Below are 12,491 nucleotides of genomic sequence, written 5' to 3'. Positions count from 1 at the left end.
TCACTTTTACCGTTCTTCAGTTATGTCCCTTTATAACTATATAATATGCAAGGGGGGGGCATCATCTATGTCCATGTGTGGACACAATCCACATTTATTTTTATAAAATCAGGGCTTTGAAAGATCTTTCCAGCGTGTCTATTGATAATTATATCCCGCTTTAAAAAAGTGGGGGTATACTGTTTTACCTCTATCTGTCAGTCCGTCCCATGAATATTTTTCGGCGCATCTTTCTCAGGAACTACATCATAAGGATTTCTGAAATTTGTATTCAGGGTTTATATAAGTCAGCTATACCGTGTGATGCGTTTTCAGATTCATCACTCAACAACTTCCTGTTTCCGAACACTTACATCATTTTACACATGACATCTAAGTTGAAAATTTTCGTCACATTTTTCTAAGGAACTACATTACAAGGATTTCTGAAATTTTGTTTCAGGGTTTATATGAGTCAGCTATACCATGTGATGCGTTTTCAGATTCATCACTCAACAACTTCCTGTTTACCGGACACTTACATCATTTTACAATAACTATTTAAATATTCCAAATGCATATTTGGGCAGGGGTATCATTAGTGAGCAGTAGCTAGCAGTGTCACTTGTTTGTTTTGTTTTGTTAATATATAATTAATTGTATCAACCATTTTGAAAGCTAGAAAGTTGACAGATGTCAATCTGCCTCCATATGGAAATGCATTTGGAAAATTTAATTACAAAACCAGAGAAAATCAAATTATATATTTATCCTATTGTGCTTGTTTATTATTGAAATACCAAACAGCTTATTGTCTGTAATGGTTGAAATTACTGTCATATAATATACCGCCCTTAAATTTACTAGTAACCTAAGTAATATGCTTTATCAGACGAACTTCATATCTAATATTCTTAATGTTGTCTCTTTTAACAGTGCATTTATCAAATTGAAGAAATTAAAGAAAGCCATACATGATTGTGATAAAGCCATTGAACTGAATCCAGATTCTGCTCAGGGATACAAATGGAGAGGAATGGCAAAACGGTAAGTGTTACCTTGACGTGGATACAATTGGAATGGGAATTTTAAACAGTACATTGCCCTCAAAACCAATTTATAGACATAATGAACTATTGAGAATAAGATACGTACTTCAGGTTTCCTTGTTAAAATAGGCAGAAATTGTGCTGATAGTCTTAACAGAAACAATATTTAAAAGCAAACTCTGTTTAAGAACCATCCCAGAAAATGAGGGTAATATATAAGATTGAGATGATAGTCCTTTTTGAATACTTTATTTTGTCCTCAAGAAAAGATGGCAACTATACACTTATGAGAGTATAAATAAATTGGTTAATATTTATAAAAGGATGTAAATGTCAACCCGTCAGACTAGAAGACTATAATTGTTTGAATTATAAATAACAAACATTTCACTTAACCACTATATTTTTATTTTTAGAAAACTAGGACAGTGGGAGGATGCCTACCATGATCTTACAATAGCCTGTAAACTGGATTATGATGACACTGCAAATGAGTTGCTACATGATGTTACACCTAATGTATGTTTTGACACCTGTTATTTAATGTAAATTACTATCAAAGTTAAACATATAAACTTTTATATGATGAGAACATTTATTCAGGGCAAGATGGCATTGATTACAAGCATCAAAATATAAACAGGGCAACCGGATATAAGGCCGTTATTCATATGTAGTGTTTAACTTAAGAGTAGGCACATCATATATCAGCAGATTTATTTTATATCTCTCATGTTTTTCCTTCTACAAAGGAGTAAAAGGCATCTACATGTAGGTATCTTCTGTGGGTTTAACATTTTTATATTTTTTAATATTAAATTGAACAATGACCATAATAATTTCATTTAAGAATTGTTGTTTAGTTGATTTATTCCATCTTAACCAAAGTTTTATTGATTTTATGTGTTAAAGAAGTTTCAGAGCTTTTGAATGTAGTCAAGAAGATGGAAAATAATGGAGAAGTTCATATTTAGAATGAAACAGATGTTGAATTCAAAGAAGTCCATTTACACATCTTTGTCTTATGTCAATAATAATTTAAAGATAAGCTTAAATGTAAAAATATACAAAGTAGTTATATGGTAAAAAGTTTAAAAAGGAAAAGATTTCATTAAAATTCATGTAAAATTCACCTTTATGATCTGTAGGCAAAGAAAATTATGGAACACAAGAGGAAATATGAAAGAAAGAAGCAGGAAAAAGAATTAAATGCCAGAAAAGAAAGAATCAGGAAAGCAAAAGAAGATTATGAAAAACAAAGACAGGTAGGTATATGTTAGGTTATCAATGGAGAAAATTTGAAAAAGAAACTAAATCATTGTTAAGGTTCTGTTCCAAAATTGATTGAGGTATTGGGGATGGAAGACATTCTATTAAGTAATTATAAATTGTGGGTGGTTTCATGTTCCTTACAATAATGAAAGAGTTTTAAGTAAAATGAAAATTTTGTATTATGGGTCATAATTATGGTTGCAATAGTTTTAAAAAAATTTAATCTGATATTTTTATAGGATGAACCATAAACTTTTATTCTAGCAAAGACATATATCTTATTTAATATATCTAGCATGGATAGCACTTTATTGCTCAATCTTTTTTTTTCAGGAAAGCAGCACTGGATCATCAGGAGGATTTCCTGGGGGATTCCCAGGTGGTTTCCCAGGGGGATTTCCTGGTGAGTATAGAATGCACTGAAACCTGAGAAATTATAAATTTTATTCAGAGTAGTTTTGGTGTGGAATTGCAGGGGATTGACATGGTTGCTCTTGCTTTGGATTTTATGGACGATTTATGAAAACATCTATTTTAGCAGCTACATGTTCTCATTAAACAATAAATCAGGACCACAAAGAATATCCTTAGAATAAAATAGCAATTATATTTACATATTTAATGACAAGTTTCACAGAATAGTCTGTTTAAAGCTCACTAATATATACAAAGCTAAGCTATAATTGATTTCTTTAAATGTGATGGTTTTATGTAAGTATTTAATTACCAGTTGCCTTAACTTTACCATATTGTCTTTTCAGGAGGTATGCCTGGGGGAATGGGAGGTATGCCCGGAGGAATGGGAGGCATGCCTGGTGGAATGGGTGGCATGCCTGGAGGAATGGGAGGCATGGGAGGAGGTATGCCTGGTGGAATGGGAGGAGGTATGCCTGGAGGAATGGGAGGAGGTATGCCAGGAGCAGGAGCAGGGGGTGGTGGAATGCCAGATTTATCCAAGCTACTCAGTGATCCAGAAATTCTTTCTGCATTCCAGGTTAGAACATTTTATTAGGGATTGGTTGACCAAAGATGGTAGAAGGTATTAGGGATCACACCGTCAGTCACCAATATCAAGTTCACAAGATTTATTTTGCACAGTTAACAAAATTGCTGTTGCTGCTTTTCTGATGCCACTATTTTCCCAAATTTGTATGTAGGATAATTAATTTCCCTAATTAAATTCTCTAGGTTCATGTAACTTTTTATACGACTGCAAAAAAATTTTTGTGGTCCTATATTGGTATGACGTTGGCTTCGTCGTCGTTGTCCGAAGACACATTAGTTTTCACACTCTAACTTTAGTTTAAGTGAATGGATCTCAATGAAATTTTACCATAAGGTTCAATACCACAAAAGGAAGGTGGGGATTGATTTTGGGGGTTATGGTACCAACAGTTAAGGAATTAGGGGCCAAAAAGGGGCCAAAAATAAGCATTTTTGTAACTTCCAGACATAACTTGGGTGTAAGTGTATTGATCTCTCTGACATTGTACCACAAGGTTCCATATCACAAAGGGAATGCTGGGATTGATTTTGGGGGTAATTGCCTCAAAATTTTAGGAATTAGGGGCCAAAAAGGGGCAAAAAACAAGCATTTTTCTAGTTTCATGACAATAACTTGTGTGTAAGTGTATGGATCTCTCTGACATTGTATCACAAGGTTCCATATCACAAAGGGAAAGCTGGAATTGAGTTTGGGGGTAATTGACCAAAAAGCTTAGGAAGAAGGGGCCAAAAATAAGCATTTTTCTAGTTTCCAGACAATAACTTGTGTTCAAGTGTATGGATCTCTCTGAAATTGTACTGCAAGGTACCATACCACAAAGGGAAGGCTGGGATTGATTTTGGGGGTAATTCCCTCAAAATTTTAAGGAATTAGGGGCCATAAAAGGGCAAAAAAACAAGCATTTTTCTAGTTTCTGGACAATAACTTGTGCGTAAGTGTATGGATCTTTATGAAATTGTACTGCAAGGTTCCATATCACAAAGGGAAAGCAGGGTTTGAGTTTGGGGGTAATTGCCATAAACGTTTCTGAATTTGGGGCCAAAAAGGGGCCAAATAACAAGCATTTTTCTAGTTTCCAGACAATAACTTGTGTTCAAGTGTATGGATCTCTCTGAAATTGTACTGCAAGGTACCATACCACAAAGGGAAGGCTGGGATTGAGTTTGGGGGTGATGAATCATAAGGGGGTTTAAAAAATTGGGGGGGGGGGATTTTTTTTTCCTTTTTTTTCTTTATAATTTTCCATTTTAAATTGGTTATTTCTGATTTATATATAAAAGCAAATAATAATGATATGGTTTGAATAGGTAAATAAAAAAATTTTAAGTTCTTAGACCAGTTTCATTCTGTGTCAGAAACCTATGCTGTGTCAAATATTTAATTACAATCTAAATTCAGTGCTGTATCAAGCTTGAATGTTGTGTCCATACTTGCCCCAACTTTTCAGGGTTCGACCTCTGCGGTCGTATCAAGCTGCGCCCCAGCGGAGCATTTTATTGACACTTATCCTCTTGTAGAATAATTTATGACAGTGCATATCTACCTTGCCATCTCTTAATTCTTTAGCTAACTTTTTTTTAAGCCCCCACCGTAGTCAATGGGGCCATTAAGTGTTACCCTTGACCATCCGTCCAATTTTGATTCCGCACTTTAACAAGTTTTTCTCATTAAAATTTTATGAAACTCATACACAAAGTTAAGAACCAAAACTTGCAGACAGAGTTTGAATTTTGGCAGTGAGTCACTTACCATTCTATAGTTATGTCCCTTTATAACTTGGAAAATTGCAAATTTTTTCATTTCAGCACTCTTTCTTAAGTTTAACTCATTCAAATTTTATGAAACTAATACACAATGCTAAGAACCACAACAGGCAGACAGTGTTCAATTCGAATTTTGACAGTGTGTCATGAACCGTTCTAGGGTTATGCCCCTTTTTAACTTGGATAATTGCAAAGCTCGAGTAGGGGCATTCGTATCCTGAGACACATTCTTCTTTTATTTTGTAATTTGTTTATTTTTGAAAAAAAAGGCCATGTGAGTTTTTGTCATACTTGACATCTGTTGTCAGTTGTTCATAAACTTTTAGACAAATCTTCTCTAAAACTACTGGGCTTATTAGAACCAAACTTTACCACAATCATCCTTCAGGTATCTAGTTTTTAATTTTACTTTGAAAATGTGAATTGGAACTTTTTTTTAAACATGTCTTATTCCATCCTCTGATCAGTGCATAATCAGTTTTCAAAAGGATGTAATTATGGGTCTAAATATACGACAAGAATGGTTTCAATACTCTATGTCAACTATTCAGTGGTCAGTGTTTTGAACAAATCTATTGACAGTAAAATAAGGATTAGAATAAATGTATCAAAAGCCTGTATTTCAAACATTGAAATAAAAAATAGAGAAATTTTGGTGACAGTTGATTGTGATAATGGCTTGGGTTAAACTATTTTTTAGTTTAAATTACATAGTGAAAATTTTGTTATGATTTATGTTTGTGTTTGAAATAAAACCTACCAGAGATGAGAAAATTAGTTATTCAAAAATCTGTATATTGTATCATTTATTTAATGATTTCTTTATGCATAGTATAACACATATAAGAACACAAGTTTTCAGCAAAAATTAACAAAAATAATAAACTGACAGTTAGACATAATGACAATGATAATTTTGATCTATTTCTATTAAGGAGTGATCTCATCAAACAAATAGGCTTTCCTCTTGACCTATCTATTGTTATTTATAATATCTACTACAAAAGGCTTTATTGATTTTTATCCTTTGTATACCAAAAAAAGCACATGATGAATTATCTTTGCCTCTCACATTGCTTTCCTTATATTTTTATTGTATTTTCATTTCAGGATCCTGAAGTGTCTGCAGCATTTCAAGACATCAGTACTAATCCAGCTAATATTTCTAAATATCAAAATAATCCTAAGGTACAGACACTAATCAACAAAATGGCTGGAAAGTTTGGTCAACCACCACCAGAGTAATTTAACATTGTAAGTTTAATATAAAGCATTGGCAAAGTTTATTGATTTATAACAAAAGATATTTTTTAATTGCGAAAAAAAAAAGCAAATACCACATACTTAGTTTACATCATTAAGACCAGAAATATTCATTTTTTTTTAAAACTGTTGAAACCAGTAAAATGGTTGCTAAGGACCAATAAAAGGATGTTTTTACTGGACCGAATGTACCATGAATATTTCTGGATTCTTTTTATATCAAATGTGTAAATATATCGATTTGTCAGTGAAAATTATGTCGGAGCATTAAATATTAATTTGGGTCCTGCATAGATAGTAAATTTAAAACTAGTCCCAACTTTTTTAAGTAAAGTTCATGTTGAACTAATGAATTCAAGAAGTCAAATGCTAAATTTAACTGACAAATTTAATGAAAGGAATACATAATTAAAATTAAAGCATGGCGATTTATTTTAACTTGCAAAAATTACTTTATGTAAAATTTGAACATGAAACGTGACCTTTATTTATACATTTCAAATATTTAATTACAATGACCTGTAAAAACAAAACTATATAAATTAAAAAAAAAAAATAAAATAAAAACTTTACAGCTATACCAAGAATAAAATTCCCTTAAGTCTGAAACTGATTTGATTCTACATGCAGTTGAAATGTTAAATGTTTGAAAGGAACAGGGTGAACACATGAAATTTTAATTAAATAATAAAGAGTTGTACCCCTTTATCAAGAGATTTTTTTAGGTTAAACATCTTATAGATAAATTGGCTTGATATTGAATACTTGACTAAAGTAGTTAAAACCAGGTTTTTTTATTTTTTTATTTTAAGACATCAATTAGTTATTTTGTCCCCAGTAAAAATGTTTTCTCAGAAAGTCCTGATTTGATGATTAAAATTTGTATTACACCATATGATTGATTAATGGTTGCTTTATGTCTCGTTGCAAATATTTCATTCAAATTCGTGATGATTTAAAGATAAATAATAGGTCCTATTGGAAAGATCCGTCAATTGAATGAATAGAGAATTTAACCGTGACTGAAAGTCAAGCTTATAATAAATAGGGTCAGAACTTTTGCCTTACAACTTGCCAGCTCAAAAGTGTGTGAAAAGGTATCTCAAAATGCATGTCTTTTGATTTAACACCCAGATTTTAATGAAAACTATAACATAACATATATTTTAAAACAGCAATGTGTCTAGTAAAGTAATCTTTGTATCTTATTCTTGCAATAAGTATCATATATTTATTTGTCTACCTTGCAATTTATTTTTTATGCCCCCGCCTTAGCGGTGGGGGCATTATGTTTTACCCTTGTCTGTCTGTACGTACGTACATCTCAAAATTGGTTTCCGTTCTCTAACTTCAGTTTGCCTTAACCAAAAGTTATGAAACTTATACACAATACTTATAGGTTGCATTTCTGTAAATATTGACTATGCAATTTCCCATAGAAACTCCTTTTACGGCTAAACTGTACCACTTTTACTATGAAGTTTTAAAAAATATCATATCCTAGAATGGAAAGTTCATATGCACTACAATTTTTTTCAAAGGTCAAAATATAGGGCTGTGCGGCATATTTTCAACATTTATATGCCCCGAACTTCTAAGAGTTTAAACTAACACTAAATTTCTTAACTATCCCTACCTTGACTGTAGGATTACCACAGATTTCTATATAGACAATATGCATATGTATATTTACTGGTAACATTCCCAAGTTATGGCTCTATGAGATGAAACCTAGAGAGCATAACTGGGAACCAGTATGTAAACAAAATTAATTATCTATGAATATTCTATATCTCCCCAAAAGAGGCGTGGTTTGAGAAACAGCTGTATTTACAAAGTGCAACCTATAACCACAAAACACAGATCAAGTTTGAATTTTGGTGGCATCACTTTAACCGTTCTAGAGTTATGCCCCTTTATAAATTGACAAATTGCAAAATTTTTATTTTCTTCTAAATATCAAGTAATTTTTAAAATTGGAGTTATCTTCCTTTGTCCATGATTATAGTTGAATTAACTACAATCAATGCTTTATACAATGCAATGTTTAATTTTGACTTCCACTGATAAAACACAGATCAAGTTGAATTTGGGTAGTGTCACTTTAACCATTATTGAGTTATGCCCCTTTATAAATCGAAAGATTGCAAAATTTTTAGTTTCCATTCTGTAACTTAAGTTTGCCCCAACCAAACATTATGAAACCTATACACAATATTTATTACCACAAAACTAAGATCAAGTACATTTTTTTAATTCCGCTTTCTAACTTTAGTTTGCCTCAACCAAATGTTATGAAACTTATACACAATGCTTATTACTACATAATACAGATTAAGTACGAAATTTGGTGGCGATACTTTTACCATTCTTGAGTTATGTCCCTTTATAAACATAAAAATTGCTGAATTTTTCATTTCCGTTCTCTAACTTTAGTTTGTCTCAACCAAATGTTATAAAAATCATACACAACCGTTCTAGAGTTATGCGTATTTACAAATAGAAAAATTGCTGAATTTTTAGTTTCTGTTCTCTACTTAAATTAGCCTCAACCAAATGTTATGAAACTTACACACAATGCTTATTACCACAAAACTCAGATCAAGTTCAAATTTCGGTAGCGTCACTTTTACCGTTCTTTCTGTTTATGTTTCAGGTAAAACCACACCATTATCACATCATCGTGTTTATGAGAGAGTTCAGAACTACAAATTGACCTTTCTGTAGCTATACTAAGTGAAGATTTGTGTATGATTTTTGTTTTACTGTTTTGTTAACGTTTATGTTAGTTTTTCAGAGAAAATGCATACAAATTGATTTTCTATTGAGTATTCCACAAGTATTTATTTGTAATAAAGGTTCCTGAATAGCCAAGGATATGGCAAGTGTATAATGGACCTGAAGAGATTTTCAACCTTTATGTTACACAAAATTGTTTTTCATTCTTGCATCAAGCTGTGAATATACCTTTATCTTAGTTCATATTTTCCTTTTTTTTAAATTTTAAAATGTAGTTAAAAATTGTTTCCAAAAATGATAAGTTATCATCCGTACTATTTTTTGTAGACTGAAAATTTAAAGAACAACAAACGAATTTGGTGTGGTTTCATATTTTTGTGCCATAAAAGTATAACTAGTGTTAACGGTTGTTAACAAAAAACAGAATTTTACAACATTGTAATCAGTTTGTGCTCAGCTGAATTTTGGAAATAAGTAGTACTAATTGTCTTAACAGTTTTCAATACAATACAGACTATTACTGGCAGTGTATAACCATTTCAAAGTCCTTTCAATATACTTCAGACATGTGTATTGATAAGGGCCATTCTATTAAAATGTATGTGGGAGGGTGGGAAGGGACTTTCAAAATATCCCTACAACCAAGAACCATTTTTTAGATAATTTTGCATAATGGTAATACATGTAGACGCATACTGAAAAAAGACCCATGACCCACATTCAATAATTAAACTTCCTTTCCTACCCTCCCACATACATTTTAATGGAATAGCCCTAATATTACTCATATTGTCATTTATTTTGCTGTATATTCTTTGTTGTTGTTTTTTTCACTAGAAATCAGAAAATGAGTGTCAATGCATTGAGAAACAAACATTTAGAAAAAAATTTTACTGTGCAAGTAATCTGATCATTGATACCACATAACATCTGTTTAAAGAACAGTAGAATTTGGTGTCCACTACAAAGTTATCCTGTATAAAAGTAGCTAGTGCTATTGTACTGGAATAATTAAAATGATTAAATTTTAGTATGTTCTAAAAACTAAGGATGCAACTCATCTGACAAAGTTTTCTAGTGGTTTTGGTTGTTCATTTTACCTGTAACCCTACTTGGTTTTCATGCTCAGAAAGGTTATTTATTTTTATTTCCAAATTTTAGGTCTCCCACAAACCTACTTAAGGTTATTCCAGACGTGTGTTGTGAAAACTGAAATGCATTTTTTTTCTTTTGTATATCATTATTCATTTTGTTTCGTACCAACACATTTTTCTTTGAATAGATTAACTCATGATAAGGTTTGTCAGACGAGTCTTATTTAGTGCTTATTAGTTGTCATATAACTTCAATCTTCAATGATAAATTGTGCATTTTGTATATTTATGTAGAACAATTTATTGCATGCACACATGTAAGGTTTTGGTATTCTTAATAAAATATCAAATATTGATTTTTTAAATAAACAACTGATATATACTACAAATCTCTTCTTTAAGCTTACACTCACAGTAGCAAAACATTGTACTGATATAACGATATGAACCTGTCATGAACATTCCAGTAGTTTTCATAACAACGTGTTGTATAAGTATCCTGGAGTTAAACTAGCTAATAGCTGGTATTATTTCTTACATTAGATGAATATTCACCACTGCAGAGTATTTGCACAAGGATTTCTCTTTTTTACCCTCTTTGCAAAGATATTTTTCGTTACCCTTTACAGAAACGCTTAATCAATTGTGCATAGCATTGAATGTGGTTAATTTGGTAGAGTCTTAATACTGATAGTCATGTATGCTCGTGGAAAAAATAATGCAATTTGATTTCAATGGTTAACTTAACAATTTACTTTTGATATTCTGTGTAATTTAAAGTCATGTATGCTTGTTGAAAAAATAATGCAATTTGATTTCAATGGTTAACAATCTATTACGATATTCTGTGTAATTAAAAAGATATATCATATTAAGGATGGGTATTATGATTAATGCCAGTCTAGAGAAGCTTGCAGCTCAAAAAATTTAAAAATGTCAAGACAGATATTTGTTTTGCAAATACCTCACTTGAGCATTATACATCTATCCAACAGTCTTGCTTCTTTGCAGTGATTTGCATCAAGTAAACTGATTCTTCTGTGATTTTTGTCTCGCCTTGACAGAGTCGAAAAGCGAGACATAGGTATGCTGTTTCCGGCATCTGCGGCGGCGGCGTCAACAATGTATTAGTTTGTGATTAGGTCTAGTTCATTGTGAATCACTAGTGGTAGGTCAATGATATTTGGTATGCAGTTGTATTAGCATTGGCACATCTCATTACCATGGAGATTATTTGGCCCCACCCCTCAGTCAAGATCTATTGACTTTGAAACTTTTCATAGTTTACATGTATTAGTTTGTGATTAGGTCAATTTATGGGGAACCACTAGTGGTAGGTCAATGATATTTGGTATGCAGTTGTATAAGCATTGGCATATCTCATTTCCATGGAGATTATTTGGCTCTGCCCCTTTAGTCATGGTCTATAGACTTTGAAAATTTTGCTAAGTTAACATGTATTAGTTTGTGATTAGGTCAGTTCAAGGGGAACCATTAGTGGTAGGCCAATGTTAATTGGTGTTCAGTTGTATAAGCATTAGTGCATCTCATTTCCATGGAGAATATTTGGCCCCGCCCCCTCAGTCATGGTCTATTTACTTTGAAACTTTTGCTCAGTTTACATGTATTAGTTTGTGATTAGATCAGTTTAAGATGAACTGCTAATGTTAAGTCAATGATATTTGGTATGCAAATTTATTGGTATTTGCAAGTATCGTTTCCATGGAGATTATATAGCCCCACCCCTGATCATGGTTCGTTGACTTTGAAACTTTTACATAGTTTACAAGTTAATGTTTGTGTTTAGGTTTGTTTAAAGGGAATGACTTATAATAAGTCAATGGTATTTGGTATGCAGTTGTATTAGCATTGGCACATCTCATTCCATGGAGATTGTTTAGCCATGTACCTTCAGTCATGATTCATCGACTTTGAATATTTGCATAACTTACATGTTAAAGTATTGCTATTTTAATTTCAACATTTGCATTATCAAAATTACAAAAAGGCGAGACATATCTCTGTGATAACAGTTTATTAATGAACAACGACCCCCTTGCTAAAGTAGATATTGGATATGTTGTATTTAAGAATTTCCAATCATCCAGTATTTAATTATTAATTTCTTAGTTTCCAAATTAAGCTTTGTTTGTCTCAATTTTTTTTACTGACTCATCCTTTTATAGGCTCTGTTTAAACTTTTAAAAATAAAAATATTATAATTACATTGTGTTCTTAGAACATGTCTATCATTTTTTATCTTGATTTCAACATGGTTTACTGATTGTAATATTAGAAATAAACAACCAAATAATGCAATGTATTT

The 12,491-nt window shown here is 31.8% G+C and overlaps 1 protein-coding gene across 14 annotated transcripts in view; it reads left to right on the top strand.

Moving 5' to 3' along the window:
• LOC127716256 (hsc70-interacting protein-like) overlaps positions 1–12,392 on the top strand; it is a 65,523-nt gene extending 53,131 nt beyond the window's left edge. For 8 of the 14 annotated variants that reach the window (XM_052222406.1, XM_052222412.1, XM_052222413.1 and 5 more), the window contains 7 exons: positions 916–1,026; positions 1,445–1,547; positions 2,177–2,293; positions 2,634–2,703; positions 3,062–3,294; positions 6,180–6,323; positions 8,989–12,392. In XM_052222406.1, coding sequence (XP_052078366.1) covers positions 916–1,026; positions 1,445–1,547; positions 2,177–2,293; positions 2,634–2,703; positions 3,062–3,294; positions 6,180–6,314 — 769 coding nt within the window. In that variant the 3' untranslated portion in view covers positions 6,315–6,323; positions 8,989–12,392. The remainder of the gene's footprint in view (positions 1–915; positions 1,027–1,444; positions 1,548–2,176; positions 2,294–2,633; positions 2,704–3,061; positions 3,295–6,179; positions 6,324–8,988) is intronic. The other 6 variants (XM_052222417.1, XM_052222419.1, XM_052222416.1 and 3 more) reach the window with 5 other exon arrangements.
• The last annotated feature ends 99 nt before the right edge of the window (positions 12,393–12,491 follow it).

The sequence above is a fragment of the Mytilus californianus genome, unplaced genomic scaffold (genome assembly GCF_021869535.1).
Source record: "Mytilus californianus isolate M0D057914Y unplaced genomic scaffold, xbMytCali1.0.p SCAF_9, whole genome shotgun sequence".
NCBI classification, from domain to species: Eukaryota; Metazoa; Mollusca; class Bivalvia; order Mytilida; family Mytilidae; genus Mytilus; species Mytilus californianus.
The sequence above is the reverse complement of the archived record's forward strand: the minus strand, read 5'-3'. Positions and strand labels throughout refer to the sequence as shown.